The sequence below is a fragment of the Branchiostoma belcheri genome, unplaced genomic scaffold (genome assembly GCF_001625305.1).
Source record: "Branchiostoma belcheri isolate BF01 breed outbred unplaced genomic scaffold, Haploidv18h27 scaffold96, whole genome shotgun sequence".
Lineage (NCBI taxonomy): Eukaryota > Metazoa > Chordata > Leptocardii > Amphioxiformes > Branchiostomatidae > Branchiostoma > Branchiostoma belcheri.
This window is the reverse complement of record NW_017804642.1, coordinates 1,097,949-1,112,099: the sequence shown is the minus strand read 5'-3', so window position 1 is coordinate 1,112,099 and position 14,151 is coordinate 1,097,949. Positions and strand designations below refer to the sequence as shown.

At 39.0% G+C, this 14,151-nt stretch overlaps 1 protein-coding gene across 9 annotated transcripts in view; it reads left to right on the top strand.

The window, feature by feature from the left end:
• The window catches only part of LOC109461813 (5'-AMP-activated protein kinase subunit gamma-1-like), a 70,135-nt gene extending 57,515 nt beyond the window's left edge, over positions 1-12,620 (top strand). For 8 of the 9 annotated variants that reach the window (XM_019758267.1, XM_019758263.1, XM_019758265.1 and 5 more), the window contains 12 exons: positions 884-978; positions 1,399-1,432; positions 3,524-3,571; positions 3,741-3,845; positions 4,518-4,569; positions 5,015-5,141; positions 5,394-5,474; positions 6,125-6,209; positions 6,582-6,619; positions 7,434-7,580; positions 8,876-8,969; positions 9,451-12,620. In XM_019758267.1, coding sequence (XP_019613826.1) covers positions 884-978; positions 1,399-1,432; positions 3,524-3,571; positions 3,741-3,845; positions 4,518-4,569; positions 5,015-5,141; positions 5,394-5,474; positions 6,125-6,209; positions 6,582-6,619; positions 7,434-7,580; positions 8,876-8,969; positions 9,451-9,551 — 1,007 coding nt within the window. In that variant the 3' untranslated portion in view covers positions 9,552-12,620. Of the gene's footprint in view, positions 1-883; positions 979-1,398; positions 1,433-3,523; positions 3,572-3,740; positions 3,846-4,517; positions 4,570-5,014; positions 5,142-5,393; positions 5,475-5,966; positions 6,052-6,124; positions 6,210-6,581; positions 6,620-7,433; positions 7,581-8,875; positions 8,970-9,450 lie in introns of all 9 variants that reach the window. The other variant, XM_019758261.1, reaches the window with a different exon arrangement.
• The last annotated feature ends 1,531 nt before the right edge of the window (positions 12,621-14,151 follow it).

The following is a 14,151-nucleotide window of genomic DNA, read 5'->3' as shown; positions in this document are numbered from 1 at the left end:
GAATATTACTATGAGTACAGACAGGCCCAGATATTGCAGAAAACTTTGTTGCGGAAGATTACGTCAGATTTGAAAACACAGTTAGATGTAGTAATCTACCAAGTGACTCTTTTAAGTAGGAATGCACTAAAAAGATCGTCTTTTGTAACATTTTCATATACAGTAGATGGAGCCATTTTGCAATAAAAACTCTCTGTACAGGTTTAGTTCTGTCATGTTAAGTTCAAACATAATATATTCTTATCATATAGAATATATAGTAGAGTGGAATTATTTCTCAAGCTAACTGACATCTAGAACAAGACCACAGGGCAAAACCAGTCGTGGAATGATGAATAAAAGTTCTAAACGGGAACTGTGCAGCTCCAGATGTCTTACTGAGGGACGACTGCCGTGTGTGAGATGTCGGTAATAGCTTGAGGAATGAATCCACTGCATACTATATTGTTATCGTTATAGATATGCATGTATATATAGAATACAACACGGGGTATTCTGTATCGCCCGAGGTACCAGCCCGACTGCGCGTCGGATGACGCGCGGGAGGGCCGGGACCGAGGGCGATGCGGAATACACCGTGTTGTATTTTATTTATGTCATACCCACCCAAGAAAACGCGCCTTTCAATGCAAGATGAGCAAAAATTTGGTGTCCCTAAACCCAGAAAATGCAACATCAATTCAAACGTCCGAATTTTGTATTTGAATTTCGAAATCAGTGCACGCGGTAAGGCCAAAACACGTTCAAATCGTTCTATGGAACATTTGGGCCGTACCGCTAGTTATCACACAGGCCGGAACACCCGTATCGAACGTAATCGCGGCCCAGGTAGGACATAAATGTATGTATATAGCTCTTAAAGATGGCTGTTTTTATGTTTCAGATGATGCTGTGTATACTAATTTCATGAAGTCACACCATATATATGACATCATCCCAACGAGCTCCAAACTAGTTGTGTTTGACACACAGCTACTGGTACGTAAACACTGTATGTGACAAATAGTGCATGTCCAATGGAAAAGCTTATCTTAAAACCATGTGTGCTTGAAGTACAATTTTCCATCATCATAGACATGGTAGAGTCATCATCAGAGTAAGTCATTATTTATGATATTCCTGTTTAAAATACCCACCTTAAGTTTCTAGAAATATTTGTGTGAATTTTCAGAATGCACATTAACGACTTACGACGTTGCAGGCTAGAATAATATATTAGTATGATTCTAAATATTATGAATCACATACATGTATTACAGAAAACAGAAATAATGCCCTGAAACTTATGTAATACAAAATTGATATGAAATTAACATAAAATTATTATATAACTTGTCATAGATTCAGCTATGTTTTGCCCATCACACTAAAATAACATAGTACTTATTTATTTTATAGGTGAAGAAAGCCTTCTTTGCGCTAGTGTACAATGGTAAGTTCCCTCATGCATGGGTATTACTCATTTTGATTAATGATACATGTAGTAGCTGGGTAGAAGTGATACCAATTATGCTATGATATATGCATAACTGCTGCTGTAGTCAGCATGGTAATATTTCTTGGGTCTGTGATTTGAAGTGGGTAAAGCCTTTTGTTACATGTACAAAAATGTAATTACAAAACTTGATTTTAATTATCCAACCTGAAATGGGTCTTACATGTATGAAGAGAATTTAGAGGAATACAACTCAAAGCTGTTGTATGTTGAAATTTTATGTTTTCTAATGTCAACCTTCATTAGGCACTGCCTTGGACTGGTCTCCACCAGACTCCTTTACAGGCTGAATAGTAGAAAATCGGTCTAAACGGGGATATAATTGGCCAGGTTAGTTAGCCAGCGTACAGCAAACTGGTTCTATGGCCGGCTAACTCCCCTGGACAATTGTATCCCCTTATAGGCCGATATCTACTATACTGTATATTCAGCCTGCAAAGGAGTCTGGTAGAGACTAGCCTTCGACCCTCTGATGTCATACTTACAGCTTTAGCTGTGGGCACAGCCTGTTTCATGCCATAGCCCCGGAAGATTAACATTAGCCCTTCGCTCTGATGTAGGCTTTCTGCCTTCAAAACATATAGCGTAAAGCCTCAGTAGTGCCGTAAATGTTTTAATTCCATAGCCCCTGGGAACTTGACTCGTTGTCTTGGCTTTGCCCTAGAGTCTCTGACGTCAATGTCGTTAATGTACAGCCTGTACTGGAGGATTGTACATGTACCTCAAGCAGCTTGTTTATACAATATACAACCTACATGTGTGGGCCATGCAATATAGTAAAATGCTTTGCAGTGTTCTAGCCAGTGTCCGTCTTTCTGTTATTTGACAGAATTTTGATGATCACGACAGGCAAAAATTTTGCCCACTCTTTCATCTTTGATGGACGAAAAATAGTGTGTAAAGATATGATGGAAAGAGAATCTGTCATCAAACTATTAAAGCTTAGTCTAACAGCAAAATTTGTCCCCGCTCAGAATGCAGAAAATAGCATTTCAGAGCGTCAAGATTTCAAAAGATTGCCGTGCCTCTGGAGCACCTTTGATGTGCTGTTACGGGAAACAAAATTGAGATGACGGGGAAAAAATCAATCTGACTAGAACTCTGATGCTTTGATCACATTAGCAGCACATGCACTGTCAAAACTTATAATGAAATACTTGTAGAAGATGGCTACAGGAAGATGAAAGGTTAGAAAAATATCTTCATCATGATTATTTTTCTATAAAAATTGCTTGTTGACAGAAAAAAAAGGACAGTGACATATGGAAAAAGGAATTGTGCAAACTATGCGTATTGATCTGAAGGAAATTGTGATCATCTCTCCTTCCACATCTAATTTTTGCTCCTCCCCCAAGTTAATGGCTTGGTTGTGTGCCAGCCCCTAAGTGCACTTCAAGGGAAGATTGGATGCAGGCCCAAGGAAGAGTCGAAGACAAACTAATAACCTTTCCAAGATCAGTGCATGACTGTGAGAGGAATACAAAATGATGTCCTTTTTTCTGTGTCATAGAACCTACAATGGCCTTACACAGTTTTTACTGTGCTAAATGTTTCATATGTGTTGACTAACTGCATATACATGTACATGTACACATCCACATACGTTTATGCACATATCTTAAGGCCATAGATAAGGGATACTGATGTTAACTTGCTAGAGGATACGTTTATCTACAGTCATGGATCGTTACAGCTAATTGACTTGTTAAGCTTCAGTGCAAGAAGCATTGCTTAAATACTGCACACAAACCACAATTGGTCCTTGAAATGACTTTCAAATGTCCCTAACCTTTATAAGATACAGTATTTCAAGGATAATTGTACAGATCTCGACTATTCCCCCAAGAACCTTACTTATGATTATGTATCCCTCATCCTCTGTATTCTACAATGTAATTGTGGTTTGCGTAGTGTGCAAAATCGAAGCTTTAATCCCCTAGTATGGCATACATGTAGGACAATTGTAACAAAAGTATGTGGTGTGGTAATCTTGATCTTGACAGTTTTCTTTTTTTCTTTCTTTGTTAGGTATAAGGGCTGCTCCACTGTGGGATAGTAGAACTCAGAACTTTGTAGGTAAGTGTCGTCCTGATCGATTTACTTTGCCTAAATTTTTTGCCGAAATATAACATCAGTAACAGGACAGGAGACCAAAATCAAATCAGTCTCACTGAAGATTAATACAAAGAGAGTTTCTAAATTTCTTGTCATTAATTTTGATGAACCTCTTTTTTTTTTTATTCAGGAATGTTGACAATCACGGACTTCATCAATGTGTTACAAAAGTACTACAAGTCTCCACTGGTCCAGATGGATGAACTGGAGGAACACAAGATCGCCACATGGAGAGGTAAGGGCGGGGCAGGTCCTGTTGTCATGGTAACAGAACACATGGAGAAGTAAGGGCGGGGCTGGTCCAGTTGTCATGGTAACAGAACACATGAAGAAGTAAGGGTGGGGCAGGTCCAGTTGTCATGGTAACAGAACACATGGAGACGTGAGGGTGGGGCAGGTCCAGTTGTCATGGTAACAGAACACATGGAGAAGTGAGGGCAGGGCAGGTCCAGTTGTCATGGTAACAGAACACATGGAGATGTGAGGGCAGGGCAAGGAAGGTTGCCATGGTAACAAAACACAACTCCCAAGGACTTTTGCTGTAGCTATGAAGAAAAAATGTAGTCAGTACACAGCTTGAAATCCAATCAATACACAACAAGGATACCAAATTGATTCCTTCTGCTTTCTCTCAACTGATGACCTTGGTTTGACTTTACACATTGGCTCGATAAACTGCAGCTGAATTCCAGTGCACTAAATAATGTATTCTGTGCATGTTGTGCCTTGACTGTCTTGTGATGCCTCCTATCAAGATTGGCTCAAACTGCAGATGTAGCACAGCAAGCAAACACCTGCTTGAAAAGGAAGTGTTTTCGGCTTAAGATGGAGGCAAGGCTAAAATAGCTACTGTACTTAAAACATTCCTGGCTAGATTTAACATCTTTTGCCCTTTCTTTTTCTACAGAGGTGCTAGGACTGACCAACCGGCCACTTGTCAGCATAGACCCAGATGAAACGTATGTACTAGTACTAGTACCTTTTTATTATGTTTACCGAAGGAAAATATATTGTTTTTGCTCTGTTTCCTCTTCTTCTTCTCCAAACCAAATAAGGTCAATGACAAGAACCAGACATCTATTGCCAGGGTAACTGGTGTTTTGTTACATCATGTTGCAATTTTACAGCAGGAGGGATTTAATGGTAGACGTCTTTCTGACCATACATGTATATGAATGTGTTTGAGTAAGAATGAACAGAGCAGAGCATATGCAAACTTAAATTTTATGCATTAAGCCTTGCAAATGTCACCTTTCTAGTTTCTTCCTTTTTTTTCTTTTAATAACACAAGACCTTCTCCATGTACAAATTGTCAATAAAAACAAATTAATGTTTTTAAATTTTTTTTTACAACTGCACCAAGATGTAGAAAACAAGGTTATTTTCCTTTATTTAAATGTGCAGGTTGTTTGAAGGCATTAAGAGACTGATCGGGTGCAAGATCCATCGTCTTCCTGTCATAGACGAGACCACGGGCAATGCAATCTACGTCCTCACTCACAAGAGGATACTCAAGTTCCTCTGGTTGTATGTAAGTACACTTCTACATACTACAACCTCGGTTTATCTGCTAGAGTCACATACCAGCACTTAATCAGGGCATTTGTTTTGCGAAATGGCTCTCAAACAAATACATGTCTGTTACAGTAAGTGCATTCCAATAAATATATGTACTTACATTTTTTAGATAGTCCATTACTTAGTCAAAAGCCTGTATAAGAAGGTTTTCATATGATATTTTAATAATATACTACATGTAGTATTTGTTGTGGCCACCTTACAGCTAAAAGACATCCCCAAACCAGACTACATGAACAATACTCTAGAGGAGCTGGGCATCGGGACCTATTCCAACATAGCAACTGTGAGTGCTTTACTGTGGATGTGTTATTAGTGTCTGGTTGTTTATATTTTTTCTGGTTGTTTTGTGCATATGTATGTGCTAGTGTATGTGTGCATGCAAACTACTGGTATGAGTTTTAGGAATATGTGAAAATCATACAGATTTTAAGAAAGTAATATCCAATGTTGTCATGCATGCTAGCCCTAATAATGTTGGTCATGTACAATACAAAATTTACTATCGGTAACTGAACACAATCCATATGTATTGTCATCACTGATGATCAGTGTTTTCCTTACCAACCTTCAAGTTGGTATGGTGCCTATACATGTACTAAGGTACATATAGCCATGCCTCAAAAATGATATTCCTATTGGCACTGTCATATTCATTATCAAAATGAAGACTCCTTTCATCAATGGCCACCATTCCAGCCAAAAATTCCAGGGAAAACACTCGTGTTTGATTGAATTGTGGGTGAAATTTCTTGCTGTAATTTTGTCACTTCTGTAGGCATCGCCGGAAACCCACCTAATCCATGCTCTTCACATCTTTGTGGAAAGGCGAGTGTCTGCCCTCCCGGTTGTAGATAGTGACGGTAAGACATGCCCCCCTCCCCACGTGGTTTGGTAGATTATCTCCTGATTTTTCCACCCTTTTGCTCCTGACAGGCCCCTGCTGACATCCCCCTAATCCAGGCCCTGCATATCTTTGTACAGCGGAGGGTGTCTGCTCTACCCGTGGTTGATGACAATGGTGCGTTTTCTTTCTCACCCCTTTTTATTTCTCTCTTTCCACTCATCCTTTTCTTTCTGTAGAATGACCCCAAGACGTAGCCTTGTCACTGTTGAAGTGGACACTTTTGTTTGGCCAAAAAAGGACAAAAAGCCTCTTCAACTATGTGACAAACTCAATTCTTGGAACATCATAGAATATCTTTCATTCCTCACATCTGCATAGCTTAATGTGCTATTCTTTTTCTGCTGGTGACTAACACTTAGCAAGATATTATATTAAACTGCTCCTCATGCTCTTTCCTATATTACATTTCCTGTATGTATATTGTCTACCTTATGAGAAGGGAAACAGATCAGAGCAACAGTACAATACTTGCGTTTTATCCTGCAGGGAAAGTTGTGGACATCTATGCCAAGTTTGATGCAATTGTAAGTATCATCTTTTTTTAAGTAGATGTTAACTGTTAAAAAAAGTGTTTCTTCATAGACATATACTGCAAGTATTAGTCTTTTTTAGAAATTGCAATGATTGTGTTTTAACAATAGTCTGCAGAGTTACGAAAATAGACACATGCATGATGGATGATTCAGTCTATAGCAAGAAAGGCTAGGATAAATGATTTCTATTTCATGAAAATGGTTAGGTGTCATATGAGGTTGTTGCCTGCAGCATATGTTTATGGTTCAAAGACAAATCAAACTCTACTACGTGATAAATAACGGAGATAACTTCCAGACAGTTTGATTGACATCCGTCACTCTTCTTCAGCATCACTATATGAATGAAAAGTTCTGAAGAAGAGTGACAGATGTCACTCGAAACATCCAAAAGTTATCTCCCTTATTTATCGAGTAGTAGAGTTTGACTTGTCTTTGAATATTGTTTACCTGGATGTCAAACCTTCATCAACGTATGCTGCAAGGACTAAGTACCTAATACCAGCTCAGAAAAGAACATGAAATAGTGATGCCTTCAAGTACCGGAGTTATCAACCAAGGATTCAATAACTCATTCCTTCCTAGAACTATCGCAGAGTGGAACTCGCTGTCACCAAGTACAGTAGGGCCATTATCATTAGATATCGTTAAACAATGTTTAGAGTTAGATGTTCAAAGTTTAGGTGTAACAAGTTGTTTGGTGTAGTGTAGACAGCTGCCGCCGCGCCGTGTGCCTGTGAGGCTGGTGTGTTGCACAGAAGGGCGGTTATACAGATACAGGTACAAGGCTGTTTATTGGTTGTAGAATCTGGCAGCTGAGAAGACGTACAACAACCTGGACATCACGATCCGGCAGGCGCTGCAGCACCGGAGCCAGGGGTTCGAGGGCGTGCACCGCTGTCTGAAGACGGAGACTCTGGACACCATCTGTGACAGGGTGGTCAAGGCAGAGGTGGGCAAAGCTAACACGTCAGAATGCACTGTACCTTTCATCAGAATTCCGCCCTTTGAAGAAGATATCTTTTCTGACATGGGATTTCATCTTCTTCCAGAGTGCTGGCAAGGCTATACTGTTTAGTCATCACAGTTAGTCATCACAGTTAGGGCACATAGATTCAAACTACCCAGTTCTGTACACGTGTTATTTGAAGGAAAAATATGGACTGACAGTATGAACAAGTTTTAACAGCTCGAAATTTAATTGCTCGTAAATTGACAGCAATGCATCTTTGAAAAAAATGACAGTATGTCATCAAAAGTTAATCAAAGATAAAGCACATATACATATAGGATCTCTTTGCTTTCTGCCATGGCTACCATGTCCAACAATAAGTTTTTCCTGTACCAGTCTTATCATTTGAGATACATGGTTTCAACCCATCAGATCCATGACTTTTTATGGGTTCACCACACCACGAAGTGGTGGTGAACCCATATTGCTTTTTCTGATGTTTCTTCTCCTCCTCCTTCTCCTCCTTCTCCTCCTGCCATATCTTTAAATGGATTCAGCTTCTTCATTTTAGGGCCTAAGGTCCTGAAATTTGGTATGGAGGTACAGTGGGCAAATACCCCTAGGCGTTTTTTAAATTTTTATGATACAGGCTTTTAGAATGGTTTTATTTGAGTTTTTTGGCTGTGTTATAGCAAATGTATTACTGTGTTAGTGTGCCTTGTTTACCACGTCTGGGCATGAGTCATCACAATGGAATGCAGGGCATCAACCAATAGGCATGCAGCTTTCCTCTATACTTCTTGCTGATTGGCTGTTGGGATTTAACTTGATTAACACCCGCACAGAGCATTTCCACCTGCACAGAGCATTTCTTGCTGATTGGCTGTTGGGATTTAACTTGATTAACACCTGCACAGAGCATTTCCATACTGACAGTATGTCTTTATTCAAGTGTTTTGGTAGGTATTTCAAGCTTTTCTGCTCCAGCATTGGAATGCGGGGCATGAACGTTTTTATTTTATTTTGAAAATCAACAGTTTGCATTATGCAATTAAAAATCCTAACCAATAAAGTAGGGAATAGCTATCCAACTGTTGTTTTAGTTGTATGTTACTTCATATTATAGTTATATCAATGTAATCATTGTTTTCCCTTGTGTTTCTCATTCTTTCCCTGCCATGTGGTAAAATGTGGTGAACCCATCGCTGTATTCGCTCCAGAGCAAATATTGGCCTTTCTAGTTTAACGTTATTTTGTGTTAGACATAACTGTAATGTTTGTATTGCCCCCTGTAGGTACACAGACTGGTAGTGGTGGACACAGATGACTGTGTGGTGGGAGTGGTCTCACTCTCGGATATACTCAAGTTCCTGGTCCTCAAACCTGCAGGTAAGGCCACCTGAAACTTCCATCTTAAGTTTGTTTAAAATATTTCTCAGATTTTTCTTCCATTGTACTCCTGCAATAGCTCAATCGGGTGCTCTATTTGTAACCGGGAAGTTGTGAGTTCAAACCCCGTCCGGGTCATACCAAAGACTTTAAAAATGGTACATACTGCTTTCTCTGCTTAGCATTCATAGAGAGAGTGTGGGAAGGTCAAACACACAACACTACTACCGGGCTAGCCCCCTGCTGAAGTGCTTGCACAACTTTGTAGCCCAAGGGCTACAGGAATGGAGATGGGCACCACCCCTATGCTCTGCACAGAGTGGAACGGGACCCTTTTTTGTCTATGTATGTGTTTCTTAGACCTTTCCTACAGTGTATTCCTATATTTAAAGATTTTCCTAGGCTATCAAAATAAATCATTGAAATGTCATACACGGTATACTTGTAGCAGGTTTTGACTCAGTATGTACCTTACTTACAGGGTTGATGCCCTTGCGCCCGGACGCAACGATTACCTCGCAGCCCGTGTCGGAGCGAACAAACTCGCCAAACACGCAACCCTCCACCCCTCCCGGCGAATAATCAACACCAGACGGAACCAGTTTAAACCACCTACGACCGGAAACAGAAGAACATGAGATACACAACTTACAGTGATTATAATAAAGTTTACTACCTACTCTTGACTGTGACACTGTGAGGCACAAATATTCATTAAACATTAATACTACGGTAGATTCGCTGAAGATATAGCGTAGTCTGTCGAGAACTGCTAGGAGCTAGCACAATGACAATCTAACTTGGAGCAGAGGCTGGTCTTATGTGGAGTACATGAACATATCATGTGTTGGTCAATGAAGACCTCGTAGAAAAGAAGTTGTTCTGTCGTCTTTAAATGCTTCGGGAAGGTTTAACTGTAGTTTGGGAGCAATCTAGACTTGAGGACTAAGTCACATAGTTTATAACTACATTGTTCCTACAGCACAAGTACATGTATGGTTGTGTGAACCAATCAAAATAAAGTTTTATAGTCTTAAAGACAAACCCTTCATGTAACAAACTTAGCCACCAATCATAGTGAAGTTGAAGCACTTAGATTATCTTTGTGTTTTTTGTTCAGGAGGTCTGTACTGACTAACGCATCACAACCTGTCCACGGTTGTGTTAAAATGTATGTTTTCAGATGGCAGCAAAGATTTAGATAGGCAGACTTTGTACAAACAAGTTGAGGAGTGCTACATAGTTCACACAATGTGGTTTTGTCTAGAGTAGTGTTTGTATTCCATGCATGCATGGTGCTACTAGAATATCTGTAAAATGCCAATCCATGGTTTAGATGCCCTTAAAATTGATACTCACACAGATTTGTTTATTTTCTTGCTAACATTTCATATAAGCCTAATGCACTGACATTTCATATTCTAATTTTGATGGAAATTTTCACATTTCTGTATTCTGTGATCTCACAATCTACTGTGAAATATGCATGTGAACAATGTTTTGTTTTCTATATCTCAGCATGGTGATTTTGTAGTCCCCCAAAACTTCCTTTCTTTGCCACTCACACAATATTTAGTATAGTGTTTAGTACCAACAAGCTTTCATTTAAACTCCCCGGAAGATACTCAAGCAAACCATTGCATTGTGTCAAACTATGGTGCAAAGACAAGTTTAGTAGATGTTGTTGTCATTGTCTTCAAAGTTTGTATTGTTTTAGTAGGATGAAGTATACGTATGGATGTGTCCATAGATGACACAGTGGTTATGAACCAAATAGAGCTCTGCAAAGTGTACAGCTGTCTTTATTATATGACTATTACTGTGTACATAAACAAAATAGTGTAAACACGGCACATATGCAAATGTGCAAAAAGAGGCATATGGATTATGGAGATGTAAAGAAGAGAAGATTTATGAGTTGTTTAACCAGGATGTCTTTCAGTTTGCTTTGAAGGTCTGTGGGTCATGTTTTGTATGCTTCATTATCTGGTCTAAATTTCTATGATATGACTGTGTCACTATGTCACCTGTACATGGTTCAGGATGATTTCAGGCAATGTATAGCAAAAATGTGGAAGATTATAAAAACATTTCTCTGAACTATTCTACATACAAATATTGCATCTGCTGGTAGCCTAGGTGTAGCTATGAGTCGTTGATTGAACTCTGTCATCATTTTGATATGTATTACCAATGTCTCCCCACACATTTTCACAAATGTTGAAGTCTAAATGCAAGACTACATTGTAGTTGTGGTAAAATGTTGAACAATATGTGAGTCTGACATTGTTATCAAAACTGGAGAAATGATACAACTTTTTGAAATTGTCCCTCCCACAGACTGTCAAAGCAGAACCTTGTACAGGGGAGCCTTATATGAGCGTGTATGCAAAAATGTGCACAACGAGATTTTGGTTAAGCCGGGATGTACCATTATTTCTCATCAGGCCTGAATGAAAAAGTTGGATGTTCCATTATTCCATATTAACACATCATGAAGAATATTTCACGAAAACTATAAGATTAAAACTAGAATGCTTGACTTTAATGAAAAACAGTTCTCAGGTCTTTTGAGAAATTCTGGTACATCTATACTAGTTTTGATTGTTCCTAATAAAAAGTAAGGTTGTCAGTACCAAAAATGATCACATGATCTTATAACCAGGACAGAATGACAGTTCAGTAACTTTTGAGATGGATTCTCTTTTGTCCATTGGCAATGGTTGAATTGTACAATTATGATGTCTCGTTTTGTTGAAAAGTTGTTGGCCTTGCGAATGTTGAACTGTTTTTGCTGTCTTGTTTAGAAGATCTGGTGCAATGAGGTTTTGATGCCAGGAGTAACATGTTAACCAAAGTGTCACTGACTTCAGCATTCTCTGCAAAGTGATTAATGCTGCATTAGAGTAAGAGGAAAAGAAATGTTATGTTTTCTAATGTATCAAAAGATGCCAATGGTCAAGTGAAATTGAACTGCCGTGTTTGGATTTAGTATACTGGAAAAGAAAATGATGGGGTTTTGTGCACTAAGAAGAATTTTGGAAATTGACAAATTGTTGACATGATATGGTTCTGTAAGATTTAGAGTTGTCAAAACAAAAGAGGCACGTAAAAGTTGGGAAAAGAAATGTGTTATATGATTGTTGGACCTTGAAGCTGCAGTTCTACTGTTGCCAGAGAGGTGGGGCTGTTTAAGAACAGGTTGACTGTATGTTATAGTAGGTTGCAATGTTGATAAATTTTGCATTTCCCTTTTGAAAATACTAAAAACTATAGATATGTGCTGAAAGAGATTGCTATTATATATATACAGTAGTTACTTGCTTCCATGTGATGCAATTGTACATACTAAAGTCAGAAATTATATATATATAGTTCAGCGAACAATACTGAAAAAAATAATTGAGAATGAAAGTTATTTTTGTAAAGCTAGAAGGACAATGTCCCTTGTAGTTTTGTTGGATTGAAAAAGAAGGCTAGGCTGTAACCCAAATGAGGTTAATACCTAGGTAGTGTGGAGATTGCAGAGGATCCTGAAGTCAGTTGGAAGGGTACAGATAATGGCTATCTGTTATATGGGAAGGTTTTACTGTATACTCTCTTGTACATTTTATTTGAAAACATTGTACATAAAACTAGTTTTTCCTGTTACATGCATATATGTTGTTTTTATGCGTTGTTCATTCTACATGTACCTCGATAAAATGACAGAAGACTACAGACTTAGCCTACTCACATATAAGATATACCAAGGAGGTTCAAAGGACTCTGCTTAGAGGAGCCGCTATCATAGGATCCTTAATATGTTCATTAAAATATTTGTTCGAAATGCCTATCTTTGCTTCGAAATGACAACGTTACATAATATGTAACATTATATATGTTTCGTCACATATAAAAGCCGTTGACTCAAAATGAGCATATGCCTGACTAAAACGATTATTGCCTGATACATCTGTGATATTTAAGTAGTCAGGAGAGGCCACAACAAGAACTGGAAAGACATCCATGGAGTAAAACCCCCATAAGAGCCCATCGCGTTTCCCAAGTCGCGAAATGGCCAAATCTGGCAAAATTACCTTTTCTGTTGGGTGCTTCAAAACGAGGGTGTGATAGGGGATGAATTTACGCTTTTTCAATTTTAGAAAAATGAAACTTTTGGCATTTTTCAGCGTCCTTGTTTTCAGAGAATAGTACTCCGTATGGTGTCCTTTCTATTCCTACTTATTGCCTTTGCCCAAATTTCCTTCATTCTCAACTTACACGTAAAAATATGATTTTGCGATCAGCTGATCGCTTGCAGAAATGGTCACAGTCTGGCAGATGTGAATTTTCCGTGTCGATCTCATTACCATATGAATGTAAACCAAGCAGATGCATGGTGGAAGGCAAAAATCGTAACTAGCTTGGGGACTGCCATAGTTATACGCCTGGCAGAGGCTCTGTTTCCATTCATATGATATTGGGATCGACACTGAAAAATTCACAAATTGATTTCATTCGTATATTGCAGTCGGTGTATTAATATTCAGTTTGTAGTCATGAAGGTTCAAACTGAAGCTATCTCTGTCCTTGGTGCTGAAAGCTATCCCCACACAATGCCCCCCCCTCCCCTGTTCGCGTTCGTATGAATAAATACGTGGTTGCCGAGCATTTTCACCTCCCCTAGCCTCATAAATCGGCTCCTTTTCTTTGTAGAGTCAGTTCTTACGACTCAGTAGCTTATCTGGGGGAAAATAACTGCCTAAAATAGTCCGGTTCGTCCGAAAATCCATCGTAACTTCAGTTGTTTACATGAAAAGTAAAGCGGCTTTATAGCGTTGTCTGTTGTCCATATTTGGTCAAAGAGGCAGACGTCATAATGGTTTCTCTTTATTATCCAATCAGGCTCAACGACTTAAACACGTACACATGATGAGAACCAATCAGCATCAAGGATACATTGGTTAATGACCCTCCGCGCCATGTATCAAAAGCGACTTCTAGCAGTCGGTCAAATTATTGCATGTAAAAATCTCCTCAAGTACCTGCAATAATTCCACAAACTGCTAGAGGCCCTCATTGACACGTGTGGCGCCTGTGGATGCATCACAGCATCCAATTAACTAAAAACATTAGGGAGTAAACTTTGTAAAGAAGAGTGCACGATCGCCAGGGATGGAAAGATTCTTCTGGACACCTC